Source organism: Bubalus bubalis, chromosome 23 (genome assembly GCF_019923935.1).
Source record: "Bubalus bubalis isolate 160015118507 breed Murrah chromosome 23, NDDB_SH_1, whole genome shotgun sequence".
NCBI lineage: Eukaryota > Metazoa > Chordata > Mammalia > Artiodactyla > Bovidae > Bubalus > Bubalus bubalis.
The window spans coordinates 21,325,422-21,348,799 of record NC_059179.1 but is presented as its reverse complement, the minus strand read 5'-3'; the positions used below and the strand labels follow the sequence as shown (position 1 = coordinate 21,348,799).

At 37.5% G+C, this 23,378-nt stretch overlaps 1 protein-coding gene across 7 annotated transcripts in view; it reads left to right on the top strand.

Annotated features, from left to right (window-relative positions):
• The window catches only part of CHUK (component of inhibitor of nuclear factor kappa B kinase complex), a 43,374-nt gene that overhangs the window by 15,579 nt on the left and 4,417 nt on the right, over positions 1-23,378 (top strand). For all 7 annotated transcript variants that reach the window (XM_044935319.1, XM_006067612.3, XM_006067610.3 and 4 more), the window contains 9 exons: positions 2,604-2,798; positions 3,748-3,850; positions 6,381-6,504; positions 6,909-7,060; positions 8,664-8,725; positions 9,962-10,071; positions 10,876-10,925; positions 22,358-22,454; positions 22,746-22,893. In XM_044935319.1, the coding sequence (XP_044791254.1) occupies positions 2,604-2,798; positions 3,748-3,850; positions 6,381-6,504; positions 6,909-7,060; positions 8,664-8,725; positions 9,962-10,071; positions 10,876-10,925; positions 22,358-22,454; positions 22,746-22,893 (1,041 nt within the window). The remainder of the gene's footprint in view (positions 1-2,603; positions 2,799-3,747; positions 3,851-6,380; positions 6,505-6,908; positions 7,061-8,663; positions 8,726-9,961; positions 10,072-10,875; positions 10,926-22,357; positions 22,455-22,745; positions 22,894-23,378) is intronic.

Sequence of the window (23,378 nt, the reverse complement as noted above, 5' to 3'; positions counted from 1 at the left end):
CATTCTGTACAAAGCTGGACACATACCAGATTCTCAGTAAATATCCATTGATATGAACGAGAGGTTCTATTATGCTGTATATGTAGAAATAACTCATCTGTGATCTTTTCATATTTGTTGATTGCTTGAGGTAGATTGTGTTTCTAAAATGTAAATGAGAAAGTAGTAGTAATGTAAGGTTTTACTCTTATCTTGATACACTTCATTAAATAGGAACTTGAGGCCATGTTGATGTCATTCTTGGCTCACATTGAAAAGACAGCTGGTGTTGTGATTTGGTTTTCTTCTACTGTGCCAAGGAATAAATCATCCCCCAGCATGTTAGACAAGCAGGACTTGGTGACACCTTTTAGTTCTTTGTTGGTTTCAAAAATTTTTGTTTTTTTCCTCATATTTTTCAGTCTTTTCATGGTAATCATAACATCATTTCTACTTGTAAGGAGTCTGTGCGCATGTGCTTGTTTTACAGAGCATGAGTAAGGAGTCCTCCTTATGTGTTTTGTGTTCTGTAGACTTTAGTTCAGTTTGTAGCACCGAACTGTATATCTGTGAATCTAGGCAAAATATATATATATATTTATATTTATTTGTAGTTTAGGTACAGTAACATCTTCTTTAAAGGATCAGTATTGCCGTGAGGTTTCAGAATAAGGTGTGTGTAGGGTACTAGTCATAGTAGTTCAGGGTTGCTTCCTAGGCATAATAATAAGACTGAGTTTCGAAGGATAAGGAAGTGTTAATCTGGGGAATGGGTAGGGGGAAAGATTTGCAAGCAGAGGCATGTCATGAGCACAGAAGCATGAACTGAAGAATAGGTTGCTATTATTATAAGACATTTTTCTAAGGTATTTATTGTTAAAGGAGGGAATGACATCTGTTTTATTTTTAAAGAAGAAATCAGCATAGCTAGTGGGAAAGTGCTGTATAACACAGGGAGCTCAGCTTGATGCTCTGTGACGACCTAGAGGGGTGGGGAGGGAGGGAAACTGAAGAGGGACAGGATATATGTGTACTTACAGCTGATTCACATTGTTAAACAGCAGAAACCAACACAGCATGGCAAAGCAATTATCTTCCAGGTAAAAATAAATTTAAAAAGTAAGCTCATCCTGTATTTCTGGAGGGAAAAAGAAAGAAGAAATCAGTAAAACAGTTACTGAATTATTTCCTTTCCTTAAGAAAAGTTTGTAGATTCATTTTAGGTACTTTTGATTATGCTCATCCCTTTCTAGTTCTCTGCCTACTTTGTTGGTTTTTGCCTAGAACTTTTCTTCTTTCAGGCTTTTCTTGTTCTAGTCATTCTTCCTTTTCAAAGTTCAGCTCAAATAGTACCTCCTTATAAAGCACACCTTTCCTCCCACCAAAGAATCTTCTTTGGAATCTGCAAAATACTTTATATCATTACAGTACCTATTGCATTTTGCCTTGTCTTTTAGTTCTTTTATTGTGTCTTAATATCTTTTATTTGACTGTTATCCTATAGAGGGCAAGGATCATTAAGTTACTCAGCTTGCATATCCACTACTAGCACAACACACTTAATAGTTTGTACCATAGTAGATACTTAGCAGATATTCAGATGAACAAAAGAATTCATTTAGGTTGTATTTCCTCTCCCTTTGTTTTGCTCCCTTCTATCTTGGCTTTGGTAGTGGGATGCTGTGAGAACCCCATGCTAGTTTGAAATATGCCCTCTGTAAAAGTAAATGTACACTTTAGGATTTTCGTACTGTGTTTCTGCTGTTGATCTTAGTGGCCACTGTCACAGGATGAAATCTACCTAGGCTGGGAAGGAATGGCAGGTCTCAGCTGGTATGCTTGTAGTGTAATCCATGTCAATCTGAAAGATTCCCTTCTCTTCCCTCACCTTTTTTAAATTTAGAAGTTATTATATACTAAAAGGAAGTTAGTTCTTTACCTCTGTGATAAACATTTGTATTATTGATAATTCTAATCATTTGCATCCACTAGTCAGTGTAAGGCATTGGGAAAACATAGGTATTAATTTTGTATGGCTTATCTAAGGGCAGTAGAAGGACAAAGATTTAAAATTAGATTGTGTTAAGAAGACTGACATCTAACTCTGTAACTATCCTTGGTTACCTCAGTAGCGCCCTGCCTGACTCAGTCTCACACTTACTTGGCCTGTATCTGGCTACTTTCAGTGGGACTTTTAAGTGAGAAGTTCTCAGAGCTCTGGTTTCTGTTTTGCCAAAGAGGAGAGTAGAAGAGCTGATTAACAAGACGTTATATGAAAGCAATTAGCTTGTGGCTGGCATCTGTTAGGCAGTTCATAAACATTTCCTTCTAGGTCAGTGATACGTTTCTCAAAAGTAAGTGTTGCTTATTTAAATTGGAGTTTTTCTTTCTTGATTTTATACATCCCTAGAATTTTCACACTTAATTCCTAGGAACTAACATCTGTTGCAGTAGAAAAGTAAATTCTACTCTTTAGTTTTCAGAATGTCATAATTATAGAAGATTTCACTTTGGAAAATGATTGAATCTTGTTTAATGCAGAGATAATGCTCTTAAGTAGCTAGCACTTAATCATTTATGTAACAAATAATCAAAGTTATTTCTCTTTTTTCTTATTTAAACAGATAGTACATATCCTAAATATGACTTCTGCAAAGATAATTTCTTTTCTGTTACCACCTGATGAAAGTCTTCATTCACTACAGTCTCGTATTGAGCGGGAAACTGGAATAAATACTGGTTCTCAAGAGCTTCTTTCAGAGATGGGAATTTCTCTGGATCCTCGGAAACCAGCCTCTCAGTGTGTTCTGGATGGAGTTGTAAGACAATTCTTATATACCTAGAGTATAAGAAATCTCTTTGCATAGAGGGATTGCATGCCCTGCATTTTTGATGTCTATTTGGAATCATTGGGGGAGTGGTTCACATCTTATAATTCTTTTAGTTTTATCCTACTCATTATGCTTATTGCTTCGCAAGGTGAAAAGATAGAAATGAAACATTGGTTATTTTAAACTGTATGTGACATTCTCTTTGGTGCCACTTCCATCCTTTTTTTCCCCCTTTTTGTCCTGAAGCCTATAACCTTGAAATTAGACCAGCAGTCTCATAGGTCCTGTCAGAGGATGGATGGATGGTAATAAATGATTCTGCTCATGACTCATTTCATATTTTCCTTTTTTAACTTTGTTGAGGCATATTTTATATATCATACAATTTAACCATTTCAAATGTACAATTCAGTTGTTTTTTTTTAGCAAACCACCCTAATTGCACAGCCATCATCGTAAATCAGTTTTAAAACATTTCCATGTCTTTATGTTCTTTAACTACTAGTATCCATTCTGCCCACCCCAGAAAATCACTAATTTACTTACTACCTTATATAGATTTGCCTTTTCTGAACATTTCATACAAGTGGAATCATATAATCTCTTGTGTCTCATTTCTTTCACTTACTGTTATGTTTTTGAGATTTCATTCATGCCATAGCATTTATCATTACTTCATTCCTTTTGATTACTGAAAAAGTATTCCCATTGTATGTTGTTGTAACTTTTTGGGTCTGGTGACTGTTTTCACTTTAGTCCATACTGCTGTTACTTATATTTCTCAAATAAAAATTTAGACCTTAAGTCTGTGAGATGTATGCTAATGAACTTGACTTCACTGTTGGCATTTCAAAGTAGGAAATTTGGTGGTTAGGTACTTAGAGAACCTAGAATTTTCAAGAATCTTTTCTTCTTAATTGTTGGTTTTTTTTTTCAGAGGGGCTGTGATAGCTATATGGTTTATTTGTTTGATAAAAGTAAGACTGTATATGAAGGACCATTTGCTTCCAGAAGTTTATCTGACTGTGTAAATTATATTGGTAAGTATAGTTCATTTACTGACTAAGCTTTAAACCTGAAGTAATATAATTTTAACACAACATGATTAGTAGAAATGGTTCTTTGGTGTTTCTGTTCTGTGTCATACTTCAGGATTCTATATGTGCTAAAAGATGGGTTTGTATGGTTTGGAAGGTAAAGAGGTAGATTTTAAATCACCACCAGACCCCTCATTTGGCAGAAGACGACTTTCCTATGAATATGACTCCAACATGAAAAACTGAATCTTCACTATTAATTAAGCCACTTTTTAATTTCTTCTTCACTACTTAGGCATGTTCAAATACTTCATTTTATCCTATGAATACTACTTAATGTTCAAATGATTTCATTTTTCCTCAGAGAATTAATGTTTTCTACTAAAGAAGTTAAGTGGTTAATTTCTATCTACCCTAAACTAAAAACAAGCATATTATAAAATCAAGGACAAAATTGGTCACAAGGGCTGAAATTATGTAATCTTTCCTTTTCATTAGTTTAAAAAAAAAAGTTCTAGATTTATAGAAAAATTGAGCAGATAGGACAGAGTTCTTATGTTATTCCCCTACACATATAGTTTCCCCTGTTGTTAACATCTTACGTTATTACGGTATTTTGTTACAACTAATGAACCAATATATTGTTATTATCTAAAGTTCATACTTCATTCAGATTTCTTTTAATTTTTATCTGGTGTCCTTTTTCTGTTCCAGAATCCCATCCAGAATACCACGTTACATTTAGTTGTCCTGTCTGCAGTTTTTCAGATTTTCCTTATTTTTGATGACCTTGAGATCAAATATGTTGTAGGATGCCCCTCTGTTGCAATTTGCCTGATTTTTTTTCTTATGACTAGGCTAGGATAATGGGTTTTTGAGAGAAAGATCAAAGAATTCAAGTACCATTTTGGAAACATTATATAAAGGGCACATACCGTAAACATAATTAATGGCTGTTAGTGTTACCTTGCTCACATGGCTGAAGTAGTCAGCATTCTTAAAGTTTAGTCTCACCCTCTCCTCCTTTCCATACTCTGTGGAAGGAAAGCACTATGCAAGAATCCACACTTAAGGAGTAGGAGTCATATGCCTCCTCCTTTAGGGTAAAATATCTATATAATTTATTGAAAATACTCCTGCTTACATGAATTATCTCTTCTCTCCCATTTATTAATTTATTTAATCATTTATGATATAAATTTGAATTCATGGATATTTATTTTATATTATAGATTATAATCCAATACTAGTTTATTTTGTTATTCAAATTGTTGCAGCTTACCTTAGAAGCTCTTTCAGTTGACTTCCTATGCCTCTTCTACTTGACCCCTCAGTGAGGGTGTTTTTGTTTTTGCTTTTGTTTTTTTAAACATTTCCTTATTTTCAGGTACCATGTAGTATTCCAGGCCCATCTTTTAAATTTTCTACCATAGTCCTAGAATTGGCCATTTCTCCAAGGAGCCCTGGTTCCTTTAATAGAGAACAGCATTAGAAATCAAAATTTGGATACTTGGTATGCTTCCTGCTATGGGGTATCATTTCTGGGCACTTTCAGAATTTTTTTTTTTAAGTATATAATTTTGTTCTAGACTCTCTTCCCCCAGACTATTTTTTTTTAAGTGTGTGAGTTTTTATTTTGTTTTGTTTGTTAGGTCTGTCAGAGGAAGCCTCAGGATTAAGTGTGGGTATATAAAAATAAAAGAGAAGTTAGTTGAGGCTATTTATCATTATTAGGGGAGGCAAAGATTTTTCCACATATACAGCTTTATTTGTTTGACATCTGTTTCAGATAATGTGTTTTCTCAATATGAAACCTAGTGTAGCGCCCTTTCTCTGAAGATTTTCATTGGAAAAGAATAACGGAATATAATCACCACCTTAAAGTAAAAGATGAATCTCTCTTCAATCTTGGAGAATTTTATAATGTTAAAATGAAATTTCATTAAACTTAATATCTACCTGCCATGGTTTTAGAAAGAAACATCCCCTTTACCAAAGAAAAGACAAGAGATTATCATAAATAGATAATTTCATAAGTCTTACATTGAGAAAGGCATATCTTTTTTAAAGGCATATTTACCCAGTGTGTTTTTCTGAAGCTGGGTTGGTAGTTCAAGAGATGAAGTTTGTTATTCAGAAGCAAAAAAGATTATAGCAGATTGTGGAGTACTTGGGACTTAGTTTAGAACTTCAAAGGAATAAAGAATTTGGATTATTGGAGAGAAAAAAAAAAAGGATTCCAGACTGGAGAGAAACAAGGAAGAAAAAGACATACAGGAATAATTGTAAGCTTTGTGATTATGTAGTAATTATGTCTTCATTTTTATTTCCCCTTGTATCTGGAACAGGGCTCAAGTATGTGTGCAGGTGTTCAATAAAGTTACACTGACTGAATGGAACTATAACAAGTGGTTCTTTCTAGCATCTATAGGAATGATATTTGTATGGACAGAAAATCACAAAGAATAATAAATGAACACTAGAATCTTAAAAAGTAATTCCCCTCTCCTTTCCCCCATCTTCTTACACATAGTACAGGACAGCAAAATACAGCTTCCAATTATCCAGCTGCGTAAAGTGTGGGCTGAAGCAGTACACTATGTGTCTGGGCTGAAAGAAGACTACAGCAGGCTCTTTCAGGGGCAGAGAGCAGCCATGTAAGTGAATTCTCTTGTTTATAGGCACAGTGTCATGTGCATTCATGCTCAAGAATTAAATTTTGCTACTTTTCACTAGTCAGTATCCCATGCAAAAATATATTACTGGGCCAATTTGTGATGTAATATTCTGATCAGGCGTGTAGAATTCTTACTAACAGTCTGAAACCATCCAGTTGCAGTAGACTGACAGTAGTTCCTGAATGGCCCTAGTATAAGAAGATTGTTTTATCATAGAGTATCACAAGCAGAAATTCTTTAGAGATCAGATTTTAGAGATCAGCTCTTTCACATAGATTGATAATAGAAACATAGGCTTTGGGCTTATGGCAGTTTGAGTTTTTAAACTTTTGTCCAGTGTCTCTAAAATGCTTATATCTTGTTTTTTTCTTGCTGTGGTTTAGGTTAAGTCTTCTAAGATATAATACTAACTTGACAAAAATGAAAAACACTTTGATCTCAGCATCTCAGCAACTGAAAGCTAAATTGGAGTTTTTTCACAAAAGCATTCAGCTTGACTTGGAAAGATATAGTGAGCAGATGACTTATGGGATATGTAAGTGTTGGATAATGTATTTGCAACAAGTGTCTTGTCTCTTGAAGCCATCTGCTGTGTTACCTTCTTACCTGTTAGCCAGTTGTTTCACTTGCATTCATATTAGAACAAAAGATAGGACATCTCATATCATTGTAAACTGTATTTGGTTTGAATATATATATATATTTTTATAATCTTTAGTTGAACAGCTTTACTCTACCCACCCCTTACCCCCACAGTTGGACTAAAATTGTTCACCTTTAGAAAAATGCAAAATGATTTAAGAATTTGATTGTCAAACCTCATTTAAAAAGTAGATACAAAGTCTATATTAGGGTGACTTATTAGCCTGGGATGTCTTAAATTACTTATCCTTCTATAAAGAATAATACACGCAATTCGAGGTTTTTTTTTTTTTAATTTCTAAACAACCTACTGCGGAGTCCCGCTGTTTTTTATTGTACATAGCCTCCAATTTTTTGGTATTTAATTCTAAGCTTATCTCCCTTCAGATGTACTAAGGAAATGTAGAAAGCAGAGCTAAAATTCAAATAATAAACCAAAAGAGTTGCCTTCAGCATTTCTGTTTGTATACTTATCTTGAGCAAGGTGTGTGTGTTTCAGAATTAAATGATCAACAGTATCCAGCTGGGTAAATAAGTTTTCTAACCAAAGCTGGTTCCATGATTGATGTTTTATTTCTGTTTGTGTATTATAGGCATTCTGATGAATGGCAAAACATAGTTATTTCATCAGATTATCTTTGACTTATCTTGTTAAATTGTATATCTTAGACTACTGTTTAAAAAGAGTGAGGTAGACCTATGTGTGCTGATATTAAAAGATCACTTGATCTTTAAGGCAGCAGTGTTTTAAATTGGAGAAAAAAGCAAGGAAGGAAAAGTATATCTAGATGATTCTATTTATGGGAGAAAGGATATGTGTCTGTAAGAAATGATTAACATTGGGATCGCAAAAGGTGGAGAGTGGAGGGTAGGAGACTTCTTCTATCCCTATATAGTGTTTGATTTTTTTTAATTATCACGTTCATGTATTACTTAAAAAAAAATTTTTTTTTTTTTTAAGAGAAAGTCATCTGTATTAGTTTCCCAGGGTTGCCATAACAAATTGCTATGAACTGGGTGGCTTAAAACAATAGAAATTTATTACCTCACAGCTTCAGAGGCTTAAAGTCCAAAATCGATGTGTTGTCAGGGCCATGCTCTCTCTGGAACCTATGGAGAAGAATCCTTCCTTAGATTCTTCTGGTACTTGCCGGCAGTCTTTGGCATTCCTTGGCTTGCAGCTGTGGCACTTTAGTCTCTGCCTCTGTTGTGAAATGCAGCTTTCCCGTTCATATGTCTGTTGCTGTGTTTCTTCTTTTCTTAAAAGGACACTAGTCATACTAGGTTAAGACTCAACCTTAATTTAGCTATTTGCACCTGACGCTATTTCTAAATAAGGTCAAATTCTGAAGTACAAGGTTAGGGCTTCACCATCTTTTGGGGGAACAATTCAACTCATAACTCTGTTTTTGATGTTGATATGGCAAGGAGATGGGGAGGTCAATAATTGAACCTATGGCTATTTCTGAGATGACCAATTAAGACTTTTTTTTTAGCCTCAGAAAAAATGTTAAAAGCATGGAAAGAAATGGAAGAAAAGGCTATCCACTATGCTGAGGTAAAATCACTGAGCTTATTCTGTGTGCTTATTAACTCCTGAGGTCTCCCTTAGAAATTCTTTGGTTTTGGTTTGTAGAGTATTTCTCATATCATCCTGAATATCAGACAGATACCTACTATGTGTATATAGAGGGAAGTACCACAGTGGATAAAAACAAGAGCTTTGGGTAAATGAGACTAAAATGAAGCCTCACTGAGTCTCAGTTTCCATGTTATATTATGGGGACTGTACCTTTTTTAGTGGGGTTATACAGATTTAAGTGGGAGTGAAATGGTACTTACCACTGTTATTTTTAAGACTGGTTTTGATAGGACGGCTGGATATCCTGATGTACTCGGGACAGTTTCAGTTTACCTCTCTTGCCTTAATTATCAATTAGTTAAGTTAGTTAAGTGAAAAACGCTCAGTCGTGTCCGACTCTTTGTGACCCCTGGACATGGAATTCTCCAGGCCAGAATACTGGAGTGGGTAGCTTTTCCCCTCTCCAGGGGATCTTCCCAACCCAGGGATCGAACCCAGGTCTCCCACATTGCAGGAGGATTCTTTACCAGGTGAGCCACAAAGGAAGCCCAAGAATACTGGAGTGGGTAACCTATCCCTTCTCCAGGAGATTTTCCCACCCAGGAATTGAACCAGGGTCTCCTGCATTACAGGCAGATTCTTTACCAACTGAGCTATCAGGGAAGCTCTTATTATCAATACTCTCAAAATTATGCTGGTTTGGACGGTAAATTTTTTATGGTCACACTGTATGTGGCAGATTCCTTCTTTACCTGGTACATCTGTCTGTGGTCCCATTAAAATGTTGCTGTCCTTGATGCCAGCACTTCCTGAGGAATGAGTGTGGCAGTTGGTATCCTGGGTTGGGAAATCCAGTGTCTTTATCTTTCTGCATCTTTATTCAAGTTGGGAACAAGAGACACTGAAAATTGTAGAACCGAGATGCAGTGGTATTGATGGTCACTTTTACTTATTAGTGACACTTCTGTCTTTTTCCTTCTCAGGAGGAGAAAGAAAATGCTAGTAGTGTACTGTTGTCAGGAGAGAAGCCTGAAATAAGTTGGTTCTCATGTGAAAGTTACATGTCATGATCTGAGAGACAAAAAGGCTTGAACAAAATCAGTGTTTTACATTCAATCGCTTTGTTCTGTTACTGTAAGAAGTCATTCTCTGAGTTCCTCGTGTTGTGTGGTGGTGAGCCTGTCACTTCTTTTGTGTTTCATCATATTTTAGGTGGGTGTCATTGGATACCTGGAGGATCAAATCATGTCCCTGCACACTGAAATCATGGAGCTACAGAAGAGCCCCTATGGACGACGTCAGGGAGACTTGATGGAATCTCTGTAAGGGTGAAGTCATGTTCTTAGTGTTGGTGTCTGTAATTTTTGGTAGCAGATTATTCTTTGATTGTATTTCTGGAAGATTATATGTGGTTCTTTTCTATAGTTTTTCTTTCCACAAATACATTAGCATCATATTTAAAAAGGAAGTTTTTTCCTAATCACAGGAAATTTTGACAATAACTCTTCGGGTTGACATTTACTATTTATTTATTTTTTAAAAAACTTTTTATTTTATATTGGGGTTATATTATAGTTGATTACCAGTGTTGTGATAGTTTCAAGTATATAGCGAAGGGACTCAGCCGTATATATATGCACCTATTCTTTTTCAAATTCTTTTCCATGACCTTTGCTTTTTAAATCGAAGCATCTTTTCATGTGAGTGTTAATAATTTTTCAAGTATTTTAAGTTGCAAACTCTTTCCCTACTTACCACACTTCTGGTTTAAGGAAGGTATCATTTATTAAATTCGCTAAATAAGGTTAACTTTCTAAGTGTTTGGATTAAAAACTTCACATTTTTTTTTCTTTAATCACGGAACATAATTTTTTCCCATTTAAGTGTTTCTGGTGCAGAGATACTATATAAGTGATGGTAGATCAGAGCAGATACTTAGTATATTAAACTTTGCATCTTAAGATCTTGCTTATTACCCAGTGAAACACCCTGTAAAATATTCGTTGGCAGTATATAATTACTTGAAAATGGGGTCATTACTCTATTCAAATAATATTGTTCAAGTTGGAAATTATTAAAGTCATTAAACTGTCTTCACATTTAGAAACATATTTTCTTTTCCATAGGGAACAGCGCGCAATTGATCTATATAAGCAGTTAAAGCACAGACCTTCAGGTAAGACACTTTCACAGTATACAAAGGCATTTTAGGAAACCATCACTAGCTTAACAAATCTGTGAAACTGGATTTTAAGCAAGCTGCAGAATAAATTCCAGTTTTGGTATTGCCATTGAGATGTTTAGGGGCTTCCTTAGTGGCTCAGTTGGTAAAGAATCTGCCTGCAATGCAGGAGACCTGTGTTCAGTCCCTGGGTCATGAAGTTCCCCTGGAGAAGGGAGTGACAAACCACTCCAGTATTCTTGCCTGGAGAATTCCATGGACAGAGGAGCCTGGCGGGCTACAGTCCATGGAGTGGCAGAGTAGGACATGATTGAGCAACTGACACTTCAACTTCACATCGAGATGTTTATGGTACAACAGCATTTAAGTCTGTGAGAATTTAAGAAATTAGGAAGGCAAAGTAATAAAGTTTGAAATAGAAAAAAAATTTTTAATATATTTATTTTAATTGAAGGATAATTGCTTTACAGTATTGCATTGGTTTCTACCAAACATTAACATGAAACAGCCATAGGCTTACCCATGTGCCCTCCCACTTGAACATCCCTCCCACCTCCCTCCCCATCCAACCTCTCTAGGTTGTTACCGAGCTCTGGTTTGAGTTCCTGAGTCATACAGCAAATTCCCATTGGTTATCTATTTGACATATAGTAATGTATGTTTCCATGTTACTCTCTCCATACCTCCCACCCACTCCTTCTCCGCATCCCCCCCCCACCGCCAACCTAGCCTTGTCCATAAGTCTGTTCATAATGTCTGTGTCTCCATTGCTGCTTTGCAAATAGGTTTTTCAGTACCATCTTTCTATATTCCATATATATGTGTTCAGTTCAGTCACTCAGTCATGTCCGACTCTTTGTGACACCATGGACTACAGCATGCCAGGCCTCCCTGTCCATCACCAACTCCCAGAGTTTACTCAAACTCAGGTCCATTGAGTCGGTGATGCCATCCAACCATCTCATCCTCTGTCGTCCCCTTCTCCTCCCGCCTTCAATCTTTCCCAGCATCAGGATCTTTTCAAATGAGTCAGTTCTTCACATCAGGTGGCCAAAGTATTAGAGTTTCAGCTTCAGCATCAGTCCTTCCAATGAATATTCAGAACTGATCTCCTTTAGGATGGACTGGTTGGATCTCCTTGCAGTCCAAAGGACTCTCAAGAGTCTTCTCCAACACCACAGTTCAAAAGAATCAATTCTTTGGTGCTCAGCCTTCTTTATAGTCCAACTCTCACATCTGTGCGTGACTACTGGAAAAACCACAGCTTTGACTAGATGGACCTTTGTTGGCAAAGCGATGTCTCTGCTTTTTAATAAGGTGTCTAGGTTGGTCATAACTTTTCTTCCAGGGAGCAAGCATCTTTTAATATTATGGCTGCAGTCACCATCTGCAGTGATTTTGGAGCCCCCCAAAATAAAGTCTGTCACTGTTTCCATTGTTGCCCCATCTATTTCCCATGAAATGGTGGAACCAGATGCCATGATCTTAATTTCCTGAATGTTGAGTTTTAAGCCAGTTTTTTCACTCTCCACTTTCAATTTCATCTAGAGGTTCTTGAGTTCTTCTTCACTTTCTGCCATAAGGGTGGTATCATCTGCATATCTGAGGTTATTGATATTTCTCCTGGCAGTCTTGATTCTAGCTTGTGCATCATCCAGCCCAGTATTTCCCATGATGTATGTACTCTGCACATAAGTTAAATAAATAGGGTGACAATATACAGCCTTGATGTACTCCTTTCCCAATTTGGAACCAGTCTGTTCTGTGTCCAGTTCTAACTGTTGCTTCTTGACCTGCATACAGATTTCTCAAGAGGCAGGTCAGGTGGTCTAGTATTCCCATCTCTTAAAGAATTTTCCACAGTTTGTTGTGATCCACAGAGTCAAAGGCTTTAGCATAATCAGTAAAGCAGAAGTAGATATGTATGTTAGTGTATGATAATTGTTTTCTGTTTCTGACTTAATTCACTCTGTATAATGGGCTCTAGGTTCATCTACCTCATTGGGACTGACTCAGATGTGTTCCTTTTTATGGCTGAGTAATATTCCATTGTGTATATATACATCACAGCTTCTTTATCCATTCATCTGTCAGTGGACATTGGATCGCTTCTATGTCCTAGCTATTATAAATAGAGCTGCAATGAACATGGGTTACATGTGTCTTTTTCAATTTTGATTTCCTCAGGGTACATGCCTAGTAGTGGAATTGCTGGGTCATATGGTGGCTTTATTCCTAGTTTTATAAGGAATCTCCATACTGTTCTCCATAGTGGCGGTATCAATTTGCATTCCCACCAGCAGTGCAAGGGGGTTCCCTTTTCTCCACACCCTCTCCAGCATTTATTGTTTGTTGATTTTTTGATGATGGCCATTCTGACCAGAGTGAGGTGATATCTCATTGAAGTTTTGATTTGCATTTCCCTAATAATGAGCGATATTTCAGTTTAAGTCTGAATTTGGCAATAAGGAGTTCATGATCTGAGCCACAGTGAGCTCCCGGTCTTGTTTTTGCTGATAGTATAGAGCTTCTCCATCTTTGGCTGCAAAGAATATAACCAATCTGATTTCGGTGTTGACCATCTGGTGATGTCCATGTGTAGAGTCTTCTCTTGTGTTGTTGGAAGAGGGTGTTTGCTATGACCAGTGCATTCTTTTGGCAAAACTCTATTAGCCTTTGCCCTGCTTCATTCCGTACTCCAAGGCCAAATTTGCCTGTTACTCCAGGTGTTTCTTGACTTCCTACTTTTGCATTCCAGTCCCCTACAATGAAAAGTCCCCTTATGGCAGAAAGTGAAGAAGAACTAAAAAGCCTCTTGATGAAAGTGAAAGTGAAGAGTGAAAAAGTTGGCTTAAAGCTCAACATTCAGAAAACGAAGATCATGGCATCTGGTCCCATCATTTCATGGCAAACAGATGGGGAAACAGTGGAAACAGTGTCAGACTTTATTTTTTGGAGCTCCAAAATCACTGCAGATGGTGATTGAAGCCATGAAATTAAAAGACGCTTACTCCTTGGAAGGAAAGTTATGACCAACCTAGATAGCATATTCAAAAGCAGAGACATTACTTTGCCAACAAAGGTCCGTCTAGTCAAGGCTATGGTTTTTCCAGTGGTCATGTATGGATGTGAGAGTTAGACGGTGAAGAAGGCTGAGCGCCAAAAAATTGATGCTTTTGAACTGTGGTGTTGGAGAAGACTCCTGAGAGTCCCTTGGACTGCAACCAGTCCATTCTAAAGGAGATCAGTCCTGGGTATTCTTTGGAAGGAATGATGCTAAAGCTGAAACTCCAGTACTTTGGCCACCTCATGGGAAGAGTTGACTCATTGGAAAAGACCCTGATGCTGGGAGGGATTGTGGACAGGAGGAGAAGGGGACGACAGAGGCTGAGATGGCTGGATGGCATCACTGACTCGATGGACGTGAGTCTGAGTGAACTCCGGGAATTGGTGATGGACAGGGAGGCCTGGTGTGCTGTGATTCATGGGGTCGCAAAGAGTCGGACACAACTGAGCGACTGAACTGAACTGAACTGAATAATGAGAGATGTTGAGCATCTTTTCATGTGTTTATTAGCATCTGTATGTCTTCTTTGGAGAAATGCCTCTTTAGGTCTTTTGCCCATTTTTTGACTAGGTTGTTTGTTTTTCTGGTATTGACTTGTATGAGCTGCTTATATATTTTTGAAATTAGTCCTTTGTCAATTGTTTCATTTGCTATTTTTCCCATTCTGAGGGTTGTCTTTTCACCCTGTTTATAGTTTCACCTTGTTTATGTTTATAGTTTATGTTTTTTGCTGTGCAAAAGCTTTTAAGTTTAATTAGGTCCCACTTGTTTATTTTGAAATAAAGAAAATTTTAAAGGGAAGTAAAAGGAAGGAACGAAAGAGAAAAAAGGAACTTGGAATAAGGGAAAGAGGAAGCAGGAAAATGTGTGGAAAGATGTAAAAAAAAAAAAGAAAGAAAGAAAGGCAGCTTAAAATTAAAGAGATTGGAAATAATTTGAGGCTGTGGGTTCAGGTGTGGAATGGTCAGAGGGAAGCCCATATGCTAAGCCAAAACAGTGTACTTTGAAAATGATGCCTTCTTCTGCACCTGGTCACTGGTTGCTTATTTCATTGACAAAACTGTTCATTTCTGTTGAACATCTGCTGAATACAGAGCATGTTCTGATGGTAAGTGCAGTGGACTGAGAATGGCATGCATGTTCAGTCATGTTCAGCTCTTTTTGACCCCACAGACTAGCCCACCATGCTCCTTTGGTTCATGGGATTTTTCCAGAATGAATACTGGACAGGGGATCTTCCAAACCAGGGATTGAACCCATGTCTCCTACGTCCCCTGCATTACTGGAGAATTCTTTACAGCTCAGCCACCAGGGAAGCACCTGGATTGAGAATTAGAAGGCTTTAATTCTAAATTGGGCACTTTATTGAGCAAATAACTTTTTTTCCTGGTATCTCATTTCCCTCTTTTGCAAAATGGGGTAGGAATCTAACTTTCCTAACTCAGTGACTATATATGGCATTATATTTGACAGGATGTTTGTGAAAGTGCCTGAAAACTATAGAGTATTATGTATGTGCAAGATATTATCCTTCAGTTAAAAACTGATCTGTTTTGAAGAATTAGGGAAGAACTAAAAGGTGACGTCTGTGCCCTGATTTGTTAAAGACCGAAATTGTAAACAAATAAAACCATAACTCTTACACCTTAAAATTACAAACATATGCAAATCTTAAATAGTATGTAACAAATAATAAAATCTCCTCTACATTGGTTTTTATTGTAGTGGAATTTGTTCAGTTAATTTCTACAAACATGCATGAGATATATATACAATAGGCATCTAACCCTGATTGGGAGTCATGGTTGGTTAGAGGAGGTTTCCTGCAGGAGACAACATCTGAGATGAGCCTTAAAGGATAAGTAGCAGTAGCTTGGTGAAAGAAGGTATATATGAAAGAGTATATATACTCTTATATATGCAAGTATAATAGGGAAAGACACATACATGTAGCAGTTAGCATGTTTGAGGAAATGTATTGTGAGTGGATTATAGAGTTTCAGAAGGAGAAATGTGACTGGATCGCAAAGGATCTGGCATGTCATAGTAACAGTTTTGGATTTTATCATGATGACAAAGAGAAACCCTAAAAAGATATAATCAGGAGAATGGCATGATCAGATTAGCGTTTTAGAAATACTGCGTTGGTAACATTGTGGATAATGGATTAAAGTGTGGCTGGGTTAGAGGCATTCATCAGTTATGAGGTTGTTGAGTAATTGTGGCACAGGATAAGGTAGGACATGAACTAAAGCAGAGAGCCTGAACTGTGGCAGTGGGGAGTGCCAGTGAAGAAAAGGAGGATAAAGGCAAGAGAGAGATTTAGGAAGTAGAACTGATAATATTGGGTAATGGATTGTATATGGTGGAAGGAGATGGGACAGAGAGTCATGGATGCCTGCTAAGTTTCTGGCTAGAGCAGTTAGGTGCTCTTAGCACCCAGTTCTAGTGGGTGAGGACCACTCACCATGATAGGAAGTATAGGAAAGATGACAGGCTTAATGGGAAAAGAACATGGGTTCATTTTTGTACATGTTGATGTTAAGGTGTCAGTGGAACATTTAAATAAGATGGAAAACTAGTATATATATATAGTATATATATATGTATATATATACATACATACATATACATATATACATGTGTATTGTGTGTACATATATATGAATGTATTGAACATGGATTTAGTGGAGAAGTCCAGACTAGATATTTAGCTGGTTTGAGAGTAATTAAGCCATAGGAATAAAGTGATCATCTTGTATACAATGTTGAATAAGAAAACCAAGGATGGATCTAGAGAATACCAACATTCAAGAAATGGCTAGAAGCAGAAGAGTGTACAAAAAGATTGAGGAATGACTTGAATGTGTAGCAGGAATGATACGATGGGAATAGGACAGAGAGTTTCAAGAAGAAAGTGATCAGGGTGAAATGCTACAGATGTGGGTAATAAAAATGATAATGAAAATATCCATCGGACTTGGTAGTTTGTACATGATTGGTGATCTTGGTAAAAGAATGGCCTTTTGGGAACAGAACTAGATTGTAGTGGGCTGAGGACGGAGTGGGATAGGAGGAAATGGAGAAGTTAGTCTAGATCAGCAGTTCTCAAAAGTGTAGCTCATGAACCCCTGAGGATCTGCAAAGGATCCTTTTAAGAGGAGTCAGTGAAGTCAAAACTGTTTTCACAATACTAGAATGTTATTTGCCTCTCAACTATGTTGATCTTTTCACTGATGCTGCAAAAACATTGGTGGGTAAACAGCTTGCACCTTGCTTGGCATGAATGAAGGCACTAGCACCAAAGTGTGCTAGTAGTCACTGATTTTCACCAATATGGGTTCATAATTAAAAAAAAGCCAGTTTTATTTAAAAGTGTCCTTGATAAGGCAATAAAAATTCTAAAGAAATCTCAACCCTTGGGTATATGTCTTTTTAGTATTCTCTGTGACAAAATGGAAAGTACTTATAAAGTGCTTCTGTTACATGCTGAGATGTGAAAGTGAAAGTCACTCAGTCGTATCTGACTGACTGTGACCCCATGGACTATACAGTCCATGGAATTCTCCAGGCCAGAAAACTGGAGTTGGGTAGCCTTTCCCTTCCCCAGGGGATCTTCCCAACCCAGGGATCAAACACAGGTCTCACGCACTGCAGGCGGATTCTTCACCAGCTGAGCCACAAGGGAAGCCCAAGATTACTGGAGTGGGTAGCCTATCCCTTCTCCAGGGGATCTTCCTGACCCAGGAATCGAATTGGTCTCCTGCAAGCGGATTCTTTACCAACTGAGCTATGAGGGAAGCCCTGCTGAAGTATGATGGTTGTCCTAAGGAAAACCACATCAGCAATTGTTGACATTGCTTGTGGACCAGCCTGTTTAACCAAACACCATTTTTACTTGGAACAATGATTATCAGATAAACTGTGATTCTTCAGATTTGGGTATGTGGCAGATATTTTCTAAAAATTAATGGAGCATGACCTGTCACTTCAAGGATAAAAAAAACAATATTAGTTCTCAATGATAAAATTCCATGTTTCAAGCAAAAAATTAGAATGTAGGAAAACGTCTATCCATCATCCAAAATTTGTCAGCTTCTCAATACTTAAATACTTTTATGATAAGATTGGTAGTGTTATTAAAAAGATTTGCAAAAATGTAAAATAATGCCAATACGCTCAGTAAATTTTTTGAGGAAAATACAGTTATTTTGGATTAAAATGTTTTAATAATGAATTTGTTATTTTTAATGAATAAATAAATATCTTTATATTTCTCAGTTTAATTCCTAAAAAACCCTGGGGCTCTTAAGGATTTTTGAGTGTAGGTGTCCTGACACCAGTAAGTTTGAAACCTGGTTATCTAGGCTATTCTTTCCTGAAGCTTGGCTGTTAAGGAACAAAAATAGATGAGCAGCTCAGAGAGGTTGAAGAATGAAGGGAAGTCAATTTTCAGAAGAAAGACTTAAGCTTGTTTGTGCACTTGGGGCCAAAAGCCTGTGGAGAGGGAAGTCTCTGAACAACTTTGAGGGGCTGACTCCAGAGAATAGTGGGGAGGGATTGGGCTTGTTGCTCCTGATCTTAGAGAGGGAGCTGTGTGTGGATATAGACACTTCTGTGGGTATAGGGAGTGAAAGGTGAGAATCTTACTGCTTTACAGTCTCCTATCCCAAAGTAAGGTGTTGGGTTAACTGTAATAGAAGAGATGTGACATCATAGATTTAAGGAGTAGGCTAAACGAGTATGCTTTTGAAAGCTGGTGTGTTCGGTGATAGGTGTTGCTGGTCCAGGACATTTATTCAGAATCCAGAGCAGAAGTGAAAACCTGTGAATTAGTTAGGACAGCAGAAAGAATGAAAGTATAATTGTTGTGATGCTAATATTTAGTAGCTTGGATACAGAAAACTGATAGAGCAAGTGGTTAGTCTGATCTAGGGTTAGGATGTTGCTGACAATAAGGGGACAGAAAAGTTGAAAATAATGACCAAAAAAATGATAGAAGCTAGAGTAAAATACTGAAATTTACGATTTCAAATAGAGCGAGGATAACTTTTTTCCTTTAATTAGTATTCATTACTCTCCATCTCCTGACCAATGAATCAGATATTGTAGATGAAGATATATAAAATTCCATCCATTGACTCAGTCAAACTAACTTTCCACAGTCATTGATAAAATTTGTTTGGGTTATTCTTATAAAATCTTTGCGGTAGTCACAGGTATCAGCATATCACAGGGCCTAGAAATAAATTTGCTATCCAAAGTTATCCAAAGAACTGATAGTCACCTCAACTGACAATCAAGTTGTGACAAGAAGTTTTGTCTATTGTTGGGTAATATAATCACACTTGAGGTATATGGTCTTTGGTGCCTTTTCCAGTTCAGAGTTGACTTGAGATTCTTGTTCACCTGCAAATGGTGAAAACCAACTTTCCCCATGCTTTATGTTGGAGTAGGTTAAAGTTCTGAGGTCGTTGACCATCTAAAAGAGCTATATGCCTTATAGTTATATGGCAAAGCTGTTGGGCTTGATCTGTGGGATTTGTTAACAAGTGCTGTTTGGAGAGAAGCCTTTTGAGAGTCGCTGTCTTTGGTTGTTTTTGAGGGAGAGAGAGAGAAAAAGGTGTGGGGACTAAAGCTGAATACTCGAGGAGGTCTTCACAGTTCTAACACAGGACACAACTTTTCAAAAATCTCTTTTGATATTCCTTTCATAGTAAAATGTGGGTAGCATCAGTAGCCATTTCTTGGGACTCCTGTGAGTATTAAATGAGAAAACTGTAAGTAGATAATAGCATATAATAATAATATTTTTGTATTCAAGATTAATTATTGTCTGGGGAAATGCCAGCATGATCCATGACCAAACTTCAAATTTTTTAAAACTTAAATAGCCATTTTTTGAAACATAACAGTTAATACTAGTTTTTGGGTTTGCTTTATTTAAAAAGGTAGCATCTCCTATAATGGTAGAACTCACTGTGACCACCATCCCACCACCATCCCATTTGACGATCTTTGTCAGCTGCCAGTTTACTTTGAGATGTCATACTGCCCTCAAACTGAACTTTCAAGATGTCTGCAGGTCCTTTTATGCATCAGATTTGGCTTAAGTTGATCAGCTTTTTTCAGTATTTTCATGGGTATAAACAGATGGATAAACATGAAATTTCAAGCAACCTAGCTGGAACTCCTGAGTCAGTGAAAGTTTGATGAACTATCGTACTGCTTGTAAATAAATTATGTTAGTCATCTAAGAAAAATTGATCTCATGTCCAGCAAGCTGCATATATGTCTGGGGCTTGAATTAGCCATGATAATTCTTCTAAAAACAGAGAAGATACAATGTCTTTGAATACACAGTGATAAATCTGTGTATACATTGTTGTTGTTCAGTCTCTAAGTCCTGTCCGACTCTTTGTGACCCCACAGAGTGCCTCACACCAGGCTTCCCTGTCTTTCACTATCTCCCGGAGTTTGCTCAAACTCACGTCCATTGAGTCAGTGATGCCATCCAACCGTCTCATCCTCTGTCGCTCCCTTTTCCTGCTGCCTATAGTCTTTCCCAGCATCAGGGTCTTTTCTAATGAGTCAGTTCTTCGTGTCAGATGACCAAAGTATTGGAGCTCCAACATTAGTCCTTCCAATGAATATTCAGGGTTGATTTCCTTTAGGATTGCCTGGTTTCATCTCCTTGCTGTCCAAAGGATTCTCAAGAGTCTTCTCTAGCACCACAATTCTAAAGCATCAATTCTTCAGCGCTCAGCCTTCTTTATGGTCTAACTCTCACATCCATACATGACTCCTGGAAAAACTATAGCTTTGACTATAATGGACCTTTCTTGGCAAAGTGATGTCTCTGATTTTTAATATGCTGTCTAGGTTTGTCATAGCGTTTCTTCCAAGAAGCAAGCATCTTTTAATTTCATGGGTACAGTCACCATCCACAGTGATTTTTGGAGCCCATGAAAATAAAATCTGTCACTGTTTCCATTGTTTTCCCATCTATTTGCCATGAAGTGATGGTACTGGATGCCATGATCTTAGTTTTTTGAATGTTGAGTTTTAAGTCAGCTTTTTCACTTTCCTCTTTCACCCTCATCCTCTCTAATTCTTTAATTCCTCTTTGCTTTGTCATTAGAGTGGCATCATCTGCATATCTGAGATTGTTGATATTTCTCCTGGCAGTCTTGATCCCAGCTTGTGAGTCATCCATCCTGGCATTTCGCATGATGTACTCTCCATATAATTTAAATAAGCAGGGTGACAATATACAGCTGTGACTCCTTTCCCAATTTGGAACCAGTCCATTGTTCCATGTCCGGTTCTAACTGTTGCTTCTTGGCCTGGAGACAGGTAATGGTCTGATATTCCCATTTCTTGAAGAATTTTCCACAGTTGTGATCCACTCAGTCAAAGGCTTTAGCATAGTCAACGAAGCAGATTTTTTGGGGGAATTGCTTTTTCTGTGAATGAGTGGATGTTGCCATTTGATCTCTGGTTCTCTCTGCCATTTCTAAATTCAACTTTTACATCTGGAAGTTCTCAGTTCATGTACTATTGAAGCCTAGCTTGAAGGATTTTGAGTATTACCTTGCCAACATGTGAAATGAGCACAATTATACATTAGTTTGAGGCATTGCCTTTCTTTGGGATTGGAATGAAAACTGACCTATTCCAGTTCTGCAGCCACTGCTCTGCTTTCCAAATTTGCTAGCATATTGATGCAGCACTTTAGCAGTAGCATCTTTTAGGATTTTAAATAGCTCAGCTGGAATTCCATCACCTCCACTAGCCTTGTTGGTAATGCTTCCTAAGGCCATTTGACTTCACACTCCAGGATGTTCTAGGTGAGTGACCACATATCATGGTTTTCTGGGTCATGAAGACCTTTTTTGTATAGTTATTCTGTGTATTCTTGCCACCTGGGGCTTCCCTGATGACTCAGATGGTAAAGAATCTGCCTGTAATGCAGGACATCTGGGTTTGATCCCTGGATTGGGAAGATCCCCTGGAGAAGGGAATGGCTACCCACTCCAGTTTTCTTGCCTGGAAAATCCATGGACAGAGGAGCCTGGCACACTATGGTCCATGGGGTTGCAGAGTCAGACAGGACTGAGCAACAAACACTTTGACTTTCATGTATGCATTATATACAAACAAAGACAGACTTTGTTTTTAGTTATATGATTATTTATAGATATATAATCTTAAAACTTTTTATACTAATTTAGTTTTGAAATTAAATGGAGATGTTAATTATTTAAAACTAGTTTCAGATTTTTAGGAATTTTTTGTTTAGGGCTGGTTTGTTTCACGCAGAAGAGAGATTATACCTACTGACTGAGTTCTTTTATAGATCACTCCTACAGCGACAGCACGGAGATGGTGAAAATCATTGTGCATACTGTGCAGAGTCAGGACCGGGTTCTCAAGGAGCTGTTTGGTCATCTGAGGTAGAAATATTGTTTTATTTCCTACTAAAAAGCCAGGGAACTTGAGCCAGGTTCCTTTTAAAACGTAATACCCCTTTCTGGTAAATATACTAGACCCAGGAAAAGTACTGGCAGTATGCTGCAGAGCTTAGCCTCAGCTGCATGCATTTAGTGTCCTCTCTGTGTGCACTGCTTTGCAGATCAGTCACTAAATCTGTGCTGATTGTGACTCATTGTCCCAGCTGGGTTTGGGAGTATGTGGTACAGTCTTGGGGGATATGTAAGTGTCTGACACAGATTTTACCTCTCCAGCAAGTTGTTGGGCTGTAAGCAGAAGATTATTGATCTACTGCCCAAGGTGGAAATGGCCCTCAGTAACATCAAAGAAGCTGACAGTACTGTCATGTTTATGCAGGGGAAGAGGCAGAAAGAAATATGGCATCTCCTTAAAATTGCCTGTGTAAGTAATTTTTTATATGAATTATTTAATATGACACTAATTTGTTGTTATTCCCTACAAAAGGGTTTATCAGCATGATTTCTGTCCTCTTGAAGACATATGTATTTTATGTTGGGTTGATGTTCATGTTCTTTGCTTGGTGTCTCACTAGTGATTCAGATATAGGACTTCATGATCATCCTTCATTCTCTCTCTCCTTTCTAGTCTCCTGTTTTTATACTCCTCCCAACCCTAGACCACTGTGGTCACCCAACCCAACTTGGGGATAGATGTGCCTGGCTAATTTGAAAAACCAGCCCTTTGTTCAACTGGAGTTTTTTCCTCCAACTAAAGTAGAATGGAAGGATGGATACATCTGATTTTAGTCAATGAAGAAAGAGGTCCAGGACAGGATAATTAGTAGGGTGTGTAACAGTGGAGATAGTTTTGTACAGAAATACTCTGGTTGTACATAAAAGTAGTGATAGAAATGTGTCTTAGGAATA